General features: G+C 47.1%; 3 protein-coding genes across 3 annotated transcripts; 1 reads left to right on the top strand and 2 right to left on the bottom strand.

Moving 5' to 3' along the window:
- Nucleotides 1-1981: 1981 nt before the first annotated feature.
- LOC120641469 (NEP1-interacting protein-like 2) lies at nt 1982-4633 on the bottom strand. Its single transcript, XM_039917626.1, has 5 exons — nt 4243-4633; nt 3922-4100; nt 3387-3470; nt 3032-3196; nt 1982-2355 (listed from the first exon to the last, which is right to left on the bottom strand). The coding sequence occupies exons 1-5, from the start codon at nt 4370-4372 to the stop codon at nt 2233-2235; spliced, it is 681 nt and encodes a 226-aa protein (XP_039773560.1). The 5' UTR covers nt 4373-4633; the 3' UTR covers nt 1982-2232.
- Nucleotides 4634-6253: 1620 nt separating this feature from the next.
- On the top strand, nt 6254-7243 carry LOC120656217 (acanthoscurrin-2-like). The gene is made up of 2 exons (XM_039934258.1): nt 6254-6273; nt 6679-7243. The coding sequence occupies exons 1-2, from the start codon at nt 6254-6256 to the stop codon at nt 7241-7243; spliced, it is 585 nt and encodes a 194-aa protein (XP_039790192.1).
- An 11800-nt stretch (nt 7244-19043) lies between these two features.
- On the bottom strand, nt 19044-19636 carry LOC120656210 (uncharacterized protein At5g39570-like). Its single transcript, XM_039934248.1, has 2 exons — nt 19382-19636; nt 19044-19181 (listed from the first exon to the last, which is right to left on the bottom strand). The coding sequence occupies exons 1-2, from the start codon at nt 19634-19636 to the stop codon at nt 19044-19046; spliced, it is 393 nt and encodes a 130-aa protein (XP_039790182.1).
- Between the last annotated feature and the right edge of the window lie 397 nt (nt 19637-20033).

Here is a 20033-nt window from a genome sequence, read left to right as displayed (position 1 = left end):
CCACAGATTAGCCACAACCTCGTGAACTACAGCACGACGAGTCTCCTCCACGTCGTGCTTCCTCCAGCATTCTATAGCTGACTTGCAGTTGATAAATAAGTTGTCTCCATCTTGATCACGTCTTTGACATAAGAAACAATCTAATATCAGCAATCCTCACTCTTCTCCATTTTCAGTTTCATATTCACAGCGAGGCTGTTATGCGCAAGCAGCCATACACAGCCGAACCTTCTGTAGTTCTGTTTCCTGCGGGGTGCTGGCTCCACCAGAAGCTGCATGCAGTTCATCGCAGAAATTTTGCTTGCCCCACTGCCTTAATTAACACTTGTTTTTCCTGCTTTTGACAAAGAGCTTCTCCTTCCGTCCTGGAGTGCAATTTAATAATTAAGCAAAAGCTTCCGCTCTTGATCTGCCTTCATATAACCTCATCTGTATTTGGACTGAACGTAATGCTTTTCTTCTCTGCATTAATATATTGGCCTGAGCAATTTTCAGAAGTTTGGGCTTTCATTAGCAAGACTGCAAGAGTGGGTCATCCGCGATCAGTCTTCATAACCTCATTATTAGTATTTGGTCTTCAAACTCAAATCAAATCACAAGATTGGGGTACAATTTCTTCAACTAAGGCCTTTCGCGAATTTTTTTGGGTTTTGGTACTATAGTACTTTCATTGTTATTTGACAATTAATATCTAATCATGGACTAATTAGGCTTAAAAGATTCATCTCGTCATTTACAGTTAAACTGTGTAATTGATTTTTTAACTACATTTAATTCTTCGTGCATATATTCGAAGATTCGATGTGATGAGTCGCCACAGTGGTTAACCCTGATTGAGATGTCTCGAGCCCTGTTGCAGCGGCTAGCTCGTCAGGCGGCGCAGCAAGCCATCAGAAGCGCCCGCGGGCGTGCCACCACAACATCCACCGCCACCAGTCCCGCCGAGCATGCTCGCAACGCTTGTGGTTGTGGGTGTCGCTACGATGTTCCCGTGCAGGGCGCACGATGGCTCGACCACGGCCCGTCACTGGATGCGACCCTCTCACCATGACTTGTTGCATGGCACCTCTATTGGGCCAGTGAGGAGAGGAGGGTACGCCGCCTAGAGGAGGACGTCGACGGTTTTTCACTGTCATGTGTGGGTAGTTTTTGGGTTGGTTTCGCTCCTTAAAGGATCGGTAGAACTGATGATATCTCTACATGTGACTGGACATGAGATTATTAATAATAAATGCATGCTGTTAAATTTGCTCGGTTGTGTAATCTTGGAGCAGTGGCCAGCCTGCATTTGCATTTGGCACGCGTTCATCTGAATTCCGAATTAAACAAGCGCCTAGCGACTAGGACAATGTGTTGCGTTGGGAGTTTGGCGAGAGGTTCATGTCAGGAAAATTTGCAGCTCGTTCGGGATGTCAAGCGCTGAACTCACCCTCGGTTCTACAGAAACCAGCAAACAATCCCCCTACATATGCATTGTAAAATTGCTCAACTCCTGGTTTTATTGAGCTGCAAGAAGCTCCCTGAAACCGGCAAACAAAGCAAGTTCAGTTGACTCCAACATTTATCTGAATGCTAAATAGTTTATAGGGATTAAGAGCAAGTGAACAACACAGGATTCATCGACCTCTGGAATGGTGGACCGAGAGGATCCCACGAAAGAGTAACCCTCTGAAATAGCAGCGCTGAACTCACCCTCGGTTGTCAGGAGCATGGAGAGTTCGATTCAGTTTCGTCAGAGAAGTGCATTCAGTCAGCACTCAGCAGAGTGCTTCTTCAGGCTTACCGTTTCAGCCTTTGACTACAACAGTTCATCTTTGATCGGAGGTTTCATATTTAACTTAAGTGTTAGGCGCGCCTAAGAGCGTTTATTTATAATTCATGATAATTAAACTTCCGCTTATAAGCTGCAAATTTTGGTAGGACAAAAGTCCAATATCTCTATTGGGCCGAGAGTACTCAAAGCACATGGGCTACATACTGATTCTGTGGAATGGCGGGTACTAAACGGTTCCAGCTGGCCTTTCGGCAGTTGGTTGACCCCCGATCTTATTTCATTTCACATGGAAACAGAGTCAGACTGTCAGATGTACATGGAAGCTTTCACTGGTAGTAAAACAGGCAGAATTCTACTAGTAATTTACATCACCGTATGCAGGATTATCTCTATATGAAGTAACATTTCATTTCATCAGTTCACCCAGCTAATTCCTTCATCTAAGCAGGTTACCTATCTTACATCTCTTGCCTGCACACGGGGCATGAGCCATGATCGATGAGCCATTTGTCCACGCAAGGCTGGTGGAAAGTGTGAGAGCAAGTGGGCAACCTCCTCGCTGTCTCACCGGCTACAAGGTCCTGCAAGAAGGACGCAATTAGGTCGGCGTTGATGGGAAGAAAAACTGCGCAAAGCAGATGCCAGCCACATTGCATTTAGTAGCAAACAAATTTTGGTACGAGCGTTGCTAATTGCAGTTGCCCCATTGAGGTTGTTGCATCTGAGTACAGTTCCTATCAGTGTATCACTCGTACCGTGCATTGATTATCTCATTATCGCAGTCATGATCTCACTATCAGGGTCAAGATGAGCCCATTTTTCTGGTTGAATAATGCCCAGAAATTATTTCGAAGAAAATGGTTCGGAAACTCGTTGATTTTACAGTCAACTGTGAGTCCCAGAAAAAAAATGGTAGTCTATGCGCTCACCTTGTACTGAATGAGTGCAGATAAGTCTAATATTTGTTCTTAGGCGAAACAACATAAACTTCATAATTCTTTGAGGATGCTAAAGAAAATCATTAGGGAAAAACAGCTATAGCAGATACCAAACATTAATGATCACAATGGTTGGCCTCATGTTTTTAAGATTAAACAATGCTAGATTTATATGAAGGAGCAAGAACACAATGTATGAGAGGAATTTACTTTTAGTATTGTTTGTTTGCTCCTATACCTACTGCTTTTAACCCAAAATAAAGTGTGTACTGTGCAACAAGGTTTCTTAGATGATTTTTTACGCTTCCATAAATCCTACCTGTAGGCAGATAGGGCAAGACAAGATTTCCCCGAAGGAGTCCCGCATTTGGTCAGTGACCACATAATGTGGTAGTTTCTTCAATGACTCTAGTGAGAGCCCTTTAGATGAAATGTCTCCAAAGATGTCATACAGGTCATCATGACCAAAATCTGATATGCTGACCTGTCAATGAAAATATCTAAAACTTAGTAGAAAGTAGAAACACATAATCAACCGATTAACTGGGTCTCAAATTTCTCTGTGCAGCATTAGCATTCAATTTCTATAACAACACAAAGATGTACTGACTCAAAGGAAGCATAGACAGAAATGTCACTAGAACACTGTGAATAATGAGCTACAGACTACTGACCTGCCAGCGAGATGATGTATATCTTGAAGATGTTAATTGCTCTTGCACAAACCGGGCCTGAATGAGCTGCTCAATGAAATCAGCCTGCACAGCAAACCATAAATTTTCATGAGAGCACGTCTAGACAAATACCCCAAACTGTTACCATTGTAAAATCACGTTTAGGATCAAACGACCTAGCAATTGTGTAAGTGAAATCTTTTCTGGGTTGCATAAGTGCAAGTGAAACCAAGCAATAAAGTAACAGTCACTGTCTCACATGGACAAGATGACGTCACTTTTTTAGCAGATACTGTACTGTACTAGATGATATCGTTCACACCTAACACCGACATGGTTCCACCTGACGCGGAAGCAAGCATCATAATTTAAATCGATTAGTTTTCAATTGGCAAAGCGTGGCGCGCGCGTGTTATTAGGAAAAGCATTATCCAAGCTCAAAGTCTACGCAGATGCATCATGGGGAACTGAAAAACAAATAGTAAATGTCAGAGCACGGACAGGGGCGCGGAACAAGTCTGATGATACTACTGACCATGGAGGATGCACCGTGCGAGCCCAGCCGGTCGGAGCACCAGTAAGCTCGCGAAGCCTCAAGAACCTCGATGGAGAGGACAGCTCCGGCGAACGCCCCCAGCCCGGCTCCCCGGAGGACGCCGCTGTCCGAAGCTCTCCCCGCGACGGCGCCGGTGACGGCTCCGGTCAAGGCTCCAGCTTCACGTACACGCCGCGCGCCGGAAACAAAAGGGACACACCGACCTCAGGACAGGGAGGGCAACCAACAGAGCACGGAGCGAGACGCTGGTGCGCGAGAGAGAAGGAAGAAGCAGAGCAGGTGGAGAAGCGCGAGTAGTACCGAGAGCGAAGATGCCGGTGAGGGCGCCGGAGACGACGCCGGCCAGCAGCCTGGGGAGATGCAGCGCCGCGCCGCGCTCGTCCAGCGCGCCCTCGTCGGGCGCCGGCGCGGCCGCCTCGGCAACCTCCATCGACGTAGCGGGGGAGGCTATGGCTATAGCTAGCTAGAGGAGGTGGGGCGACGCGCGGAGCCCCCTCGCCACGTAGTGGCCGCGGCGTGGCGTTTATTTTTGGCGCCTGCGTCGATGTGGCGAGGAATGCAGGGGAAAGCTCGGGGCTGGGAGAGGCGAGAGGCTCCCCGGGAGAGGCGAGCGAGAGGGTGTGCCGCAGCGCCCTGCCCTGCCTGATGAGTGAAGGGTGAAGAGAGAGAGAGATCAAGATAACGAGGGATGGAAAGGACTGGCTTTACCGGGCGGCTGGAGAAATCGTTTTGAGCGGTCGCTTTCACGTCGTGGTTCGCGTGTCGATTCGTTTTTATTGAGGGGGTCTCCTCTTTTGCGCGGAACTTTTGTCTATTTCTTTTCCACCTCGCACTGGTGGATGGGCAGCACCTTCACCTAGGCAATCACTGAGCGGCCCTTTAGTTCCCAAAGGAAATTTTTTTTGGGTGTCACGTCAACCAGATGTCTCGGGAGGGTTTTTCGGATACTAATTAAAAAACTAATTTCAGAATTCACTTGAAAACCGCGAGACGAATCTTTTGAAGCCTTTGACCGTATCATTAGCACATGTGGGTTACTATAGTATTTATGGCTAATCATGCACTAATTAGGTTCAAAAGATTCGTCTCGTCGTATACATCTAAACTGTGTAATTAATTTTGTTGTTTAATTACATTTAGTGCTCCATGTATGTGTACAAAGAGAAAGACACAAATTTCGAGATGAAAATTTTTGGGAATAAAGGCCCCGTGACATATATGCACGTACCAAGCGCAAACAGTGAAAAAGAGGGTGGATCATTTTTTTCTTTCTTTCAGGCCAGAGTGCTAACAAACAGCTTCAGCAACTTCAGCTCTTCAGTTGCATGTGTTTCAGGACTCAAATATCAAAAAAACGATTCTCTCCCCTCACTTTGACCCTAAAAAAACGATTAAGATAAAAGTGCTACTTCCTTCGCTTTCAAAACAATGCAACTTTCGCTTTTTGAAACGTTAAATAATTTTAAGTTTGATCAAATTTTATAAACATTACTAACATGATTACTCTTATGATACTTATTTTGTAACAAATATTAATATTCTTTTTTTGAAAGCACTAATAACATGATTAATCTTATGATCAAATAATATTCTTTTATATATATTTAGTTAAATTTGAAATCGTTTAACTCCTGGGAAAGTGGGAGTTGCATTCTTTCGTGATGGATGAAGTATCCGCGTACTACTGAACAAGGCTTTCCTAGATTGTACAACTGATGTTCTGACTTAGAAAAGGATTTAGAGGACACTCCCATTTAGGTTCAAACCTTTCACCCACGTTTACGAACATTGTCTGGTTCTGCTGGCCTCAAAGCACACGCAGGCAGTTACAGAGAATGAGCCATACCACCATATCAGTTAGGACGGTCTCAGTGGGAGTTTCATGAACACCGTTACACTAGGTAACTGTGCCAGATGAATTTCATGGTGATGAAACTCTCCTCACATCTCATGAAACTCTAGCCTTCTCTCCTTACCATGTCAGCAAAAGTGATGGTATTTAATATCATAAAATTTTTCATGAAACTCCTATTGAGACTAGGCTTAGGCCATGCTAGGATGCTACCCTAGGACGTGAGCATCGAAGGCAGGTAGACCAAGCTCTCCCTTTTTAAAAGAAAGAAAGAAATCGATCTCGAGACTCGGGCGATCGACTGATAGAACGCAAAGAAATCAACCGTGAACACTGTGTTCTCCATGTGTACCCTTCAATCCTAGAGAACAAGATAGAGCTATCCATGCGGCGCATTCAACCCCCGGCTCGGCAACACATCCCGGCTTGTCTGCTGATCACGCGTGCTTATCACCCGTGATGGCGACCGCGCGCCTGGCGTGATGCTCCAGGCTCTGGCTCGCCGCGGAAATTCTATTCACCGTGCATGTATGTTACTGCGTGCGATGTTGTGCTTTCGTGTGCGACGACGAGGGTGAGAGGTGGAGCGGGTAGAGGAGAGGGGCTGGAGCGGCTGCTGGCGAGAGGTAGGGGAACGGCCGCAAGCAAGGTCACCGGCGGCCGAGGTGGTGGTCAAGACGGCGGTATGGCTGGGCGTTCGGGTTACCCGAAAATTTCGGGTCAGATTTTTCGGGTTTTTGAAAATTCGGGTTTTGGAAACTGGAACCCGAAATTTGCTAACAAAAATCAAAACCCGACATTTCGGGTACCCGACATTTCGGGTACCCGACATTTCGGGTTCGGGTTCGGGTTTACCCGAATTGCTCTTGATGGCCTGATAGCAGTGCCGCCGGGCTGAGGCACTGGCGGCGGCGGTGTGGTGCCCTGTTGGAGGAGAAGGCGGAGAGGAGAAGAGGCCTCGCCGCCTTGGGGGGAGAGGAGCGCGCGGACGCGGCCGAGCTCGCCGGCGAGGCACGACCGGACGCGGCGGTGTGGCGCCCTGTTGGAGGAGAAAGCGGAGAGGAGAAGGGCCTCGCCGCCTTGGGGGGAGAGGAGCGCGCGAACGCGGCCGAGGTCGCCGGCGAGGCACGACCGGAGGTGCCACGCCTCGCCGGGGGTCATCTCCGAGACTCCGACGGCCGAAACTCGACGCTCCCCGAGGAGGAAGGTTCTGGTGCCGCCGAGACAGCCCGTGGCGGCGTGGGCGTGGGCGCTAGGACGGCCCGCAGCGTGGGCGCCGGGAAGGCCCTGGCGCGGCGGCGGTGGCGCGGTGGCGGATTGGCAGCGGGCAGTGCTGGGGATTGGGGTGGCAATGGCGCGGTGGGTAGACTGGGCGGTGGCAGTGGCGGCTGGGGTTGGGGTTGGGGGAGGGGTGGTGGGTGCGTGGCGTGGGGCTGGGTGTTAGATTAGGGTTAACATGCCTTGTGGGCTGGGCTCAAATCTGTAAACATATTTGGGTTGGGCTGATTTCGGGTAGTTCGGGTAATTCGGGTACCGTAGCCCAATACCCGAACTACCCGTAATAATTTCGAGTACCGTGGGTTAGAACCCGAATTGGGGTTCGGGTTTTTCGGGTTCGGATTTTTCGGGTTCGGGCTCGGGTTTTTCGGGTTCGGGCTTCGGGTTTCGGGTATTTTGCCCAGCCATAGACGGCGGTGCTTAGGGTTTCAGGTTTCTAAGGCTTCAATGGCCACTGGACCTAAAAAGAAGGAGGGCGGCGGCGGCCTGTGGTAATGGCGGTTCTGCCGACGGCAAAGGCGAGGCGAGGTGGGAGGAAGCGCCGCCGACCGTACGGGGTTAGATATCCGATGAGTGGTGGCCGACAGTGGGAGCGAGAAGAAGGTTGGGAAGGGTGGGTAGACGGTAGGCCGGAGGCGAGGGTTGGTGGGCGGGCGGGACGGTGGCAAGGGCCACCGGCTGGGACGGAAGAAGAAGAAGATGCGTAGCTACATACTACGATTAATTGAAATAGCATATATTGTCAAAAAAATTGTAATCGCATATACTCCCTCCATTCTTGAGGATGGAGGGAGTATCTATTATATTAATAAAAGAAGGTTAAAAGAAGTCGAAAGAAGCCACCACGTTCGCCGAGAGAGTCTAGAAATTCCCACGTTAATCTAAAAAAGAGAAAATTTGCACCGTTAGATTTTATGAAGATCTAACGGTCTAGATCAACTCAAGAGTCCATATCAAATACAATTAAAAAATAGCTATTTTCGGATTTAAAAAAATTAGGACATGACCAAATAGTTCATGCCGAATACGATAACATGGATATGGATTCTATGTTTCTCTTCCTTAATCACACACGTACAGCACCCCATGCATCCTGTCCTCTACGTCACTCACATTATTAAATAGATGTAAGCTCAATTTTAGATAATGAGACACCCGGTCTAGATAGATGCAAGCTAATAAATCCAAGAATTAGCAACATAATTATTGATGAAAAGAAGTTCAATCCAATAAAGGACAAGATCTCGATAGGGTTGGACGGTTGGCTAGGCCGCAATCCGCAAATAAGAAAAATCAATTTGGACAAGAAGTAATTAAATTGAGTCATGAGAACTTCGTTAGGCAGGAAACAACTCGATCCCGCGGATGAGGAGCTCGATTTGAGTGCTGCAGCTTCCATCCTAAGGCTATGTTTAGATTCCAAAAAAATTAGGACCTGCAGTAATTTCGAATTTTTGACCACTAATTAGAAGTATTAAATGTGTATAACTAATAAAACTCATTCCATAACCCCGAGTGTAATTGTGAGATGAATCTTTTAAGTCTAATTGGACTATGATTAGATAATATTGTGCTACAGTAAACAACCTCTAATGATGGATTAATTAGGCTTAATAGATTTGTCTCACGATTTCCCGTCCATCTGTGTAATTAATTTTATAATTAGATCATGTTTAGTCCTTCTACTTTCGGTTGAAAATTGATACAATGAATTTCGTCTAAATTTTTTCAGCATCTAAACACAACCTAATTTGTTTTATTTGCTATGCGTGCAGAAACTGATCAGCCTGACTAGCAATTCGACAAAAATAAGTGGCAGGACTTGCATATGCCAGTACTGGGGCCTATGAAATTGTGGTTCAAATATTCGCCCTACATATATCGATCTGCACCATATTAAATTGTTTCAACTTAGACATTCAGCGGGTTTGTCCTCTGATGCGGTGGAGTGTGCAAAACTATATGTTGAACTATTCAAATAGCAAGAAGCTCGCAGCGCGCATTACGAATAGCAAGGCACCAATGTGGTTGAGCCCGTATCTATAATAAGACGAAAGCACGATATCCTTCATGCGCCACGCTGAACCATACACACGTGTGATATTCTTGATGCGTAGGCAAAGCGTTAATTTCCATTAACATGAAGAAAAAATTAACCTTTCTAAGTATAATAATTAATTATTTATCTATTATCAAATGTAATAGTGTTAAAGGAGACACAACGTGGTCTAAACTAACTAGAAAAGTTCATGTTGAATTCAATGAAGATGCAATATTCTAAATTACTCAAAGTCCGTATTACCAAAACAGAGCCCGTAGCAAATACAAAGTTCGCATAAGAATCTATATTTCCATTAGTGTATTGACTTATACCATGTTTTAAAATATTAATATTCCATAATCTGTACATAACTTGTGTGGGGAAAGGATAAAGAAGGAGCAAAGTAGATCGAATAAAAAACTAGAAAAAGAGAGAAGAGAAAAGAAAGGTAGGAAAAATGACAAAAGTGAGGGGAAAAAGAAGAAAAGATAATTTTTTGGCTTATTCTATTATTATATTACTACTATGTTACTTCATATAAAATTATATTATTATTAAATTATATTATAAATTGTAGGAGAATAATAAAATTTATTTGTAACGAATCATAAGCTAGGAGCACTTTGCATATTTAACATCTTCCATGTATTCATGAAAAAATAGAAGTAGTTTTACCAAATATTTTCTAAGCTCCATCTCCATTAGAGAAGTTGCTCCATCAACGGAGCTACAACCGGAGTCGTTTCAGCCATAGCCGAAGTCCTGCCAAACTAGCCCTAAGTTGATAGCCTACAACAAAATAATTTAATCCAGTTGGTGTTGTTTCTCCTCTTCGCTTAGAAAAAAACAACAAGAGAGACAATCTAAACTCAGCAAGTGAGTCGAACTAAACAGAAAACTACTCCGTTAGGTGCATCGGACGTGAAATACACTAATTGATTTCAAATGTGTAGAGAAAAAAACGGAAGATGGAGAAATCAATCGAAATATCTCAAGGAAATGGAAGTCAAAAGAAAAAGAGTTAGAAACAACAGCGAAGACATGTCTGGAACTATACATCGCCGAGATGACAAAAGTATGAAGTTGACCAATTATGCAATCAGTCAGATGGGCTAAAAATAAATAAAAAAATCTACATAAATGGGGTAAATACCAATAGGTTTCACTGAATAAAAACTAATATATAGATATATAGTAATATAGCATGTATATAAGTTTTGTATGGACAAGTGAAAATGAATAAAAAATAATATGTTTTGACCGAAGCCAGCAAAGAGGCCCAACCTTTTTATAAATATTTTATCCATGATTATTTTTAATTTGCTTCCACAATAAGCTAGACTTAAGTCTACTAGAAGCTACTTAGGTATTCTAACAACTAGGTTTGATATCTTTTTGCTAAAAAATAATAAAATATTGCAAGGTACAAATCGAGGTCAAACATCTATTCAACATGACCCAATATTAAATATGATTCTCAAATTGATATTTTGCATATTAAAGTATTAAAATATGCAAACGTGGTATAGAAATAAATGATTGATATAAACTTCTATACATAGAAAGGTACATGTAATATTAAACGAGGGAGAAAGATAGGTAAATAAAATAGCAAATACATCTTTTCTGTTAAGGTAAAAATATAAAAATAATTTAATAAAAAACTAGCTACCCGCGGCTATAAATTCGGAATTTGAAAAATATAAGGAAATTAGGAATTAATCAAAGAGTTCATGTTGGATACAATTATTAAATATATAAAGTCATAATTTTAAAAATAATAAAATTAGAATTATTAGCATTAGCACTTGATATAAAAGAGTTACTACTAGCAGTTAGTTTGTATATGATTAAGAATCACTAAATAAATAGTTTAGGTCAAATGCAAATAATAAATCCTAAATTTAAATTATATACAGGACTACAAGTTCTCAAACATTTCATGTTCAATTAATTAATAAATAGCTAAATTTAGAATTTCAATGAATAAACTTAGTAGTTAATTTGTATATGAATTTTAAACAAAGTGTTAAAAGAAGCCATCACATTCGCCAAGACACCATATTAACTAAAAAAAGAAAAAATTGATGAGTTAGCCACGAAGAACCTTAGCCGAATAGTAGCATATTCTACATAATTGGAAGATAGAAAAATTGCTAAGAAGTGATTTTGATATGGAGAATGATGAGCGGATGAGAGTCTCTAAACATGAAAAACACATAGATAACTAGCCTAACAAAATTAGAAGCATAGCGATGACTGCATGGTGGTGCATTCATATCATAGCCACGACATAATATTAGCCCTATCACCAAGTTGATGATTGCTCTAACATGGATTGCATTGTCTCTATTACCAAAGCATGACGATCATCAATAGCGACACGAAGAAAAACTGAGATAGTGGTGTTTTGCTACGTAATATTGTCATTTGATGATGACCGAGAGCTAAAAATATTTATAAGAGAAGAAGGCACGATAGATGATACAACCATTATGGAGCGATGATGCGAGATGTAGAACAAAGCAACTTGAAAATTGATGTTTGAGATGCACACCCGTTGATAGCAAGCCAAATGTAGTGTTCAAAAGTAATAGCGTGCACAATCAGTGATGCATCTTCGGTTACCATAGTATAGCGGGCAAAGGTTCTTGGAATTATTATGAAGATAAGTATACCTAAGATAATATGAGAGCATGCATTACGAGGCTATATCAACGGGTGATTGGAGGATAATGAAAAGAAAATATATTATACTTTTATTGGTATCTAGATTAAACCACTTACCTAAATCTTCTTTTACAAATTTTGGAGTAATTTATTTATCATGCACCATAACTAGAACATTCAAGAAAAATCGTACATCACAAGTATTTTTTAAAAGTAATATTGATGTCAAAATAAAATATATAAATATTTAGTTACTCCAGTAAATACCCAAAAGATGTGTTTCTATATAAAACATTCATTTTTCTAAATTATAATCCAAAAACACACCACAAAATATAATAAAAAATAAAGATGTACCACAAAATTCTAATGACCATGATCATTAGAACAAGACAATCACAAGGATACAACTAAACAAAACTATTTGCATTCAACTTTTCTAATGTAAAAAAATCTAAAAGTTTAGAGAAAAAACTAGATACCCGCGCAAATTGCGCGGGGCACCTTGCTAGTTGTGAAAGAAAAAATTGCAATAGCATATGCTATGATAGATGCCCCCGCGGTCGCTTTCGGCGTGCCCGATTATTGCATGCGCGTGCGGTGGGCATTTCCCTCGTGCCCGCCCGCGTCTGCTCTGTGGTCACTCTGGCCCGCGTGAGCCTACTTCGTTCTTTACGTGCCACATGTATGTTTCTTAGGGATTAGTTTAGTCCCCTTTAAAATTTCCAACGCTACAGTAATTTTGAATGTTTGACCACTAATTAGAAATCTTAAGGGTGGATAACTGACAAAACTCATTCCATAACCCCCGGTGTAATTTCGAGACGAATCTTTTAAGCCTAATTAGGTCATGATTGGATAACGTCGTGCTACAGTAAATAATCTCTAATGATGAATTAATTAGGCTCGTTAGATTCGTCTCGAGATTTATAACCCACCCGTGTAAAAATTTTTATAAATAGATTTCATTTAGTACTTCTAAATGCCAAGATTCTGTTTCCAAAATTTTTGGAAAACAGAACTAAACACAGCCTCAAGCAAGGTAGCTCCAGATGACACTGATGATTATTGGACTAGGAGATTTCTTATTCCCATAAGGTGCAGATTCGTCGGTGATTCCTGGGTCCACCACATCCTATTCCTGCAAAGCATGCATGCCAAGGCAAGAATTCTGAATTCTTGCGAGTCACGAGCAAGGATGCCCGTTGCCAGAAGATCTCGATAAGCATGGGCGGTAGTAGAGCCCTGATGTGATGTTTTCTCCCGGCTACCCGCGATCGGTGTGGTTTGGTTTGTTATAATAATCAGGCGTAGAGTCTGCGCATTTACGCGACTAATATTGAAAATTTAAAAATTTATATATCATTATATCTTCATTTAAAAATTATACTATTTTTTACCGTACATCATCCTATTCATTATCGTAAATTATATCTTATTGTTAATTAAAATAATTAAACTATGATCTACCTATGATAATAATTTAATTTGTTGAGCTTTAATAATATTATGCAGATAATTATTCTTATTTTCATTCCATTTTGATTGATTATTTTAGCTTTAGTTTTTATTAATAGTTTATATTTGTAACGGATACATAGCTAAATGATATTTTATATTTAATTTTTCATAATGGTATTGGTGGGTGATTTTTAATTAGTCACAGGAGTATTTTAGGCTAATTTTTATTGTAATGGCAGTGGTGGATAATTTTTATTTTTCTATTTTTCTCCGATTAACGTGAGAATTTCTATACCTTGAGAGTGAACATGGAGAGCCTGTTTATTGGCCAAATAATAAGATAATAAATTGGAATAGCCAGAGGAGCACAGGATCCAACCCAACAACCGGTCACATCAGCACTGAACGCCACACTACCCGTGTCCACCGTCACAGCGTAAGCCAAAAGCAGCACGTCCTGCTACGCGGTCCTCGTTGCTAACGCCTATCAGCAGCCTCATCACGGTCGAGTCGAGTCGAGACTCGAGATCTCCTTTTGGAGGATAAGAAAATGGGTGTACGACGGTGAGTTGTGCTAATGTTTGATTAATTGCGACAAATGACATGACGCCGTGATCCTTTTTTTTCTTTCATGGAATCGTACTTGAGACAATATGACCTTCCTGAAATATATGTCTTATCACAACAACTCTGCTGTTTGTTTCCTAGCTCAAGATGTTAGTCTTAGTGAAATATCTACTTTTATTCTGAACGATACATTCTAATGCCTAAGATACGGCACACTAGTGAGTTTTTTTCTTTAAGATTACTATAACTTATAGATACTCTCACAACGCACGCGCACTCACTTCTACAAACACACATACTCAAACTCTTACCCCGTTATCTTCGAAGACTGAGCCAACAAATCCTCGAGATTGACGAAGTTATCAACGTCTCGCTGTCGGCGGGAACGTCATCTACCACTAAATCTAGAATATTCGCTCCCACGGGGAGTAGAACCTAGCACCGGAGCTGCTACTAATGTTTTTATAACCACTAGACTATATATCTTTTCACAACTTATCTGTGTTAATTTGTGCATTTTTTTCAACCATAATTTTCTTGTCCACCTGTGTCTTGAGCTGTTTTTAAAAGATCTCAGGGATTGCGGCTAGGCTCACCGCTTGTAGCATCTTTTGGGGTTCGGTTTGTGTTGGTTGACTGATTGGTAGGTGCATCATTTCAAAACACTCATTGTGTGCATCTAAGCCGATAGCTTCGCTGCCCCACCGGGTGGTGGGGAGAAAACAAAGAAGCATCGTACTAGTCAGGACCATGCGAGCACCGCATGAAACCGAAAGGTGCAAAGATAACTTGGCACGAGAAATGACCAAACAAGTGTACGAACGCGAGATACTACACGGAGAAGATGGCACTGATAACTTTTTTTTTTGAACAACACCACTCGACGAGTACATTTCTATTGATATAGTAGAAAAACACAAAGTTATGTTCCTACGAGATCATAACCAGGCAACAAAAAGGGAAAAAAAGAGAGACACAAACAGCGGGATGAATAAGGACATCAACACGCACCAACGACAACTCAGCTCCGGCCGGTCGGATTGGGACATCGACGCGAGCCGCACATGCAACTCCGCAAGACCTATCGGCCCAGTTGGATTGGGACATCGATACGGACCTCAACAAACACCCCGATGGACGCGACTACCACCAACATTCCGCCCAAGTAATCGTTGAAACCTGTGAACGCAACCCTACGTCGAAATGGATCCAATGGAAGCAGACTGCACCGCACCAAGAAGACCATCGCTCTGCGAGACCCTCCGCCATGGTGCCGCTGCAACACCACACACCACCTGATAGGATGAGACCACCGAATCCAAACCTCTCATAGGCTGCCTCTCAATCGCCACCGTGATATCACAACATGCGGGGGCCTCGCTACATCCGCCGTTGGACTCCACCCCGTTCTCAACGCCTCAGGGGAACACCGCACACAGGGACCTCACACGCCCACCTCAGACTCCACATCACGGAACCGTTTCTTAAATTGCCATCAAGGTGGTGGGTGAAATTGCCCCGCCTCCACGGATCACTGTCGAACCGCAGTCGTTGCCGCAAGTCGACCTCACTTCCTTGCTTCACCCATGCTCAAAATCCCCGCTGCCAAGTCAGGGAGTCGAAGAAGTCGCCAGCGCCATTTTCCGACGATGTACCACACCGAATAGCCCAGCCAAGCTGAACAACCCGCCGCCAGCCAAGTCGTCCCACGATGACGATGCCGCAAACGTCGTCCTCCGATGCAGTCCCATGCTGCACTGACGGTTGCCAAGCAACGTCAGCCGCCAAGGTCCGCTGCAAGCAGCCACAATCGACGATCATGCGATGACCTTCGACCACCACCAAAGCCGTGAAAACCTCCACCACGTGGGCTCAACAACACCCGTTGAGCTTGCCAAACGATGAATTGTCGCCACTGGCTGCGGCCACCCTTGACTATTGAACCAGAGACTCCAAGGGTTGAGATGGGTCTCTAGAGATGACGCCTCCAAGAAGAATACGACGCCGATGGCGCCGCCGTCACTCGTCCAGAAACTGGACAGAATTTTCACCCGGAGAAGCCCGTGCAGGAGGGTTGGAGCTCCGATGTGACGCCCCCAGCGGGGAAACGACGCCAAGTGGCGCTGCCGTCATGTCCACCGGCATTCCGGTGAGGGCTTTCGCCCTGAGTTTCTCCTCCCCAACCTGCACACTCGCAGTTCGGCAATCCTGGATCATAGCCAAGGCCACCCAGCCGGGGCGGCGCTGCCACTGCACCTCCGCTCGCCCAGCCGCAACACGTCCAACGCCGCCCCACCTCCATCGGGAGAGCAGGTCCGCGGCGGGCCCGGCCGCGTCACCACCCAGGGGCACCGGCGCGGCCGCGGTCTGAGGCCACGTCCGCCCCGCGCCAAGCTCAGGCCGCAAAGACTCACCGGGGATAGTGCCGCCGCCGACTGCCGACAACGCCGCGCCCGTACTTCCGCGCGGCCGGGCCAGTGCCTTCACCACGCCCACATTGCTGCAGGTCGTCGCTGCCGCAAGGTCGAGTAGCAGGGCAACACCACCGAGCCACACGAGCCACACGCGGCCGCCGCCGGCACAGGCCGCACCGCAGCCGCATCCCGTAGATCCACCCCCGAAGGCGCTGGATCTGCCCCCAGGGCACTGGATCTGCCGACCTGGGTCGCCATCGCCGCCGCAGCCAAGGTCGGCGCCGCCGCAACCTCCACCCGAGTAGGAGCATACCTACTGCCAAAAAAGCCCCGCCGCCACCTTCCTAGCAGGCACCCGGACTTCCGGGGCCCTGCTCCTGCGGCGGCGAGGTGGAGGGAAGCTCTGGGAGGGAGGTGGCGGTGAAGGGCGGCGGGGGAGCCTCCCCAGTCGCCTCCTGGAGAGACGACGCGGGGGCCGGGGAAGCTCAATATACTGGCACTGATAACATCAGATAGCCAACCAATGCTTTCCAGCTCAAAAGATGAGCAGGGGCTTGAATTGCTTGCAAGTTTTTGTACCTTGGAAGCCTTGCCAATACGCATACAGTACAGTACGCCAGTTACCACGGGGAGCACACATTACAATGACGCGTTTTCTTTTCTTGCCCTTTTCTTTTCCTTTACGATTACAATGACGCACACATCCCTACCACAGCACACGCACACAGCACGTACACCCTAGAATGCATCTCCTATGCAACACGCAACTATAATATTCTCCAATAGCTGCTAGGAGTAATGGATGAATAGTTGTGCTATTTTCAGCTATATTTCGACGCCCTTTGCCATGATCCAAGTAAATGCAAATCAGATTACTATAATTTTTATTCCAAAAGAATCGAAAGCACAAAAGTCGGATCGATGCATACTCCTCCCCTCACGAAAAAAGAGAGTTAAATACATCAGCGGCCCTCGAACTTGTCATGAGATGTCATTGAGGTCCACGAACTCGCAAAATCGAAATATGGCACCCTGAACTTGTTAAGTTGTGTCACTTAAGTCCATACCCCTTGAGATGTCACCATATGGCATGAATATATGCAAAAAAAATCCATGAATTTTATTATCTTCTACCTTCACATCCTTGAGGGATAGATAGAGAGAGGAGGTAGGGCTGCTTCGCGGCTGCGAGCCACCGGCTTCCATGTCGCGCGCCCGCCTCCAGTGAGCCACCGACCTGCACGCCGCTCCTCCCTCTGCCGGCGCCCCCTCCTCCTCTCACGCGCGGCTATCCTCCTCCGTCCCGGCACACCCCTCCTCCCTCCCCGGCCAGGAGCTGAGCGCGCGGGAGCTGTTCCTCCTCCGGCCACGCCAGACCCTCCGGCCGGGCCCCTGCTCCGCGCCGCCCCTGCTTGAGCTCTGCCCCGAGCTCCGAGATCCGCCCCTTCTTGCTCGTGAACATGGCGGCTCCATGGCGCCGGCGGCCAAGCTCCGCTGCGGGGGAGGACCGCCGCCGCCGGATTCGCCGTCTCCTGGTCCTCCCTCCTCCATCCTCCTCCTAGGGCGGCGGCGCTGAGTGAGGTTCTACAGCCCGTTGACTTGGAAGCGCGGATTCAGGCGGCCCAGCCGCGTGCGCTGTGCGCCGCGGCTGGCGGACCTGCAGGTGACGGGGGGGCTCGACCGCGGCTGCGGCTGCGGCCCGCGGGGCTGCGCGCGGCGGCGGTGTTGGATGGTGTGGCCGGGTGGACCTGCGAGCGGCCGCGGCTTGCGGAGTTGCGCGCGCGGCGGGACGTGCCGCGGCCCCACCCGAGGCTCTGCAGCAGCTTCCTCGCCTCCATCATGCCGGCGAAGCTCATCCCGACCCGCTCCATCTCGGCGGCCTCCATCCGCCGCGCCCACTGCGCCAGCCGCTCGTGTCGCTCCTTCCGCTCCGCGCCCTCCCGCGCCACCACCCCGCGGACCTCCTCCCCCAGCACCAGCCGCGTGCTCCAGGCAGTCGAACAGCGATGCGTAGTAGTTGAGCGCCTCCACGAACCGCTCCAGGAACGCCGCCGCGTTGTGGTTCGCCTCGGGCTCCGTCACCACCATGATCTTCGGCGACAGCACCCGCACCGCCTGCAGGAACCTCCCCAGCTTTGCCGCCGCCGCCGGGGACGACTGCGGCGACAGCGACGAGACCATGGACGCCGAGTCGGGGCTCAGCTGCAGCCGCGTGTTCAGCTCCCGCTCCAGCAGCTCGCCGAAGCTGCTCGGGCTGTACCGCGCCATGATCTGCACCGGGGTCAGGCAGCTCCTCCCTCTTTCTTCCCGGGCGCAGCTGCACCTGCTCCTGGCGGCCGAGGACGCAGCGGGCAGGAGTAGGCTGCGCTCAAAGCCCCGGGCGCCGCCGCCAGCGCAATGAGCGGCAGCGCCCAGAGCCCCCGCGCGCTCCTCCTCCCGAGGATGCCGGCGGTGAGAGAGAGGTGAAAGAGACGAGGAGGACGTAGATACAGAAGATGATAAAAATTAAGGGTTTTTTTGCATATATTCATGCCCCTTGAAGATTTATGGACCTAAGTAGCACAACTTAACAAGTTCCGGGTGCTAGATTTTGATTTTGCGAGTTCGTGGACCTAAATGACACCTCATGACAAATTCGAGGGCCGCTGGTGTATTTAACTAAAAAAAGTTTGGGGTGGCCAGAACAGCGGAAAAGTTGAAAAAGAAAAGCAAAGCGAAATGAGGGTGCCTGATTGTCGACCTCATTTACTAAATACGACCAGTCCTCGATGCATTAAAGGGATGATACCCATCGATCGGTCTGAGATTATCGCATGGCTTAATCATCGTCATCGTAGCGCCGGCGGTTGTTCTTCTCGTATCGCTTCTTCTTGTCGTCGTCGGAGTCGTCATCGTCGCCGTACTTCTTGTAGCGCGGCTTCCTCTTCTCGTCGTCATCGGAGTCATCGTCGTCACCCTGCAGATCAATAAACGGTTACCATTTATTTTCAAATATAAACGGTTACCACGGGGGAACTCTTCTAAATCAATCTAGGCCTCCAGCCCGATCCCACGTTTAGACCAATAATATAAAAGGCCGGCCCATCGAGACGCCGAACAAACAGAGTCCGCGACGGCCCATACTATGAGTTTTAAGGGCCAAGGGCCAACACTCACTTTCTTCTTGCGGCCGTAGCTGGGCCTCTCGTCCCCGTCGTAGGATGGCTTGGGCTTCCGGTACGCCTGGTGCTCATCGTCGTCCCCGTACGCCGGCTTCGGCTTCCGGTACGCCTTCTGCTCGTCGTCGTCGCCGTGTCCCTTCCTCCCGTAGCCGTACCCAGAGCCCACAGCGCCGTCGTAGGGGGTTGGATCGTACTCGTCGAAGTCGGCCACCTCGTCCGCCCTCCCGCCTCCCCAGAAGACGCCCGCCATCGCGCGCCCTGCTGATTCTACCTGCTCGCCGTCGGCCGGGCGGTCTGTGCGGAGCTCGAGTTCGCGCTCGGGTCGGGTGATCGGACGTGGCTCCGGAGACGGCGATCGGGTTTAACTATAGCGCGACGCGCACGCCCGGCATGCACACGACGTGCGCGGGTGCGAGGCTTGCGGAGTTTCCATGGTCGGGAACTGGTCAGGTCGAAGCGTGCGCGGAGGCGTCGCGCGCGCTGGCATTGCGACGTCGTGCGCCCGGGCTCCGCACGCGGCATTAGCCAATTCTGGGAGGGGGAGGGGGGCATCCGGCCAGAGAATGATCAGACCTTACCTGCCCACCACTCACATCGTGAGTCATGGCAGGCTCGCCGCTTTCGAACCCAACAGATGGCGATGGGAG

This window comes from Panicum virgatum, chromosome 1K, assembly GCF_016808335.1.
Source record: "Panicum virgatum strain AP13 chromosome 1K, P.virgatum_v5, whole genome shotgun sequence".
Taxonomy (NCBI): domain Eukaryota; kingdom Viridiplantae; phylum Streptophyta; class Magnoliopsida; order Poales; family Poaceae; genus Panicum; species Panicum virgatum.
The sequence above is the reverse complement of the archived record's forward strand: the minus strand, read 5'-3'. Positions and strand labels throughout refer to the sequence as shown.

Excerpts from the sequence above, each read along its gene's own strand:
- LOC120641469 (XM_039917626.1), bottom strand. The coding sequence starts at position 4,372 with ATGGAGGTTGCCGAGGCGGCCGCGCCGGCGCCCGACGAGGGCGCGCTG. Across the intron at positions 3,471-3,921 it reads CGCACGGTGCATCCTCCATG|GCTGATTTCATTGAGCAGCT; the intron begins GTCAGTAGTATC and ends TTTGCTGTGCAG. Across the intron at positions 2,356-3,031 it reads CTTGCCCTATCTGCCTACAG|GACCTTGTAGCCGGTGAGAC; the intron begins GTAGGATTTATG and ends TCCTTCTTGCAG.
- LOC120656217 (XM_039934258.1), top strand. The coding sequence starts at position 6,254 with ATGGCGACCGCGCGCCTGGC. Across the intron at positions 6,274-6,678 it reads ATGGCGACCGCGCGCCTGGC|TGCCGCCGGGCTGAGGCACT; the intron begins GTGATGCTCCAG and ends GCCTGATAGCAG.
- LOC120656210 (XM_039934248.1), bottom strand. The coding sequence starts at position 19,636 with ATGGCGGGCGTCTTCTGGGGAGGCGGGAGGGCGGACGAGGTGGCCGAC. Across the intron at positions 19,182-19,381 it reads GCTACGGCCGCAAGAAGAAA|GGTGACGACGATGACTCCGA; the intron begins GTGAGTGTTGGC and ends ATTGATCTGCAG.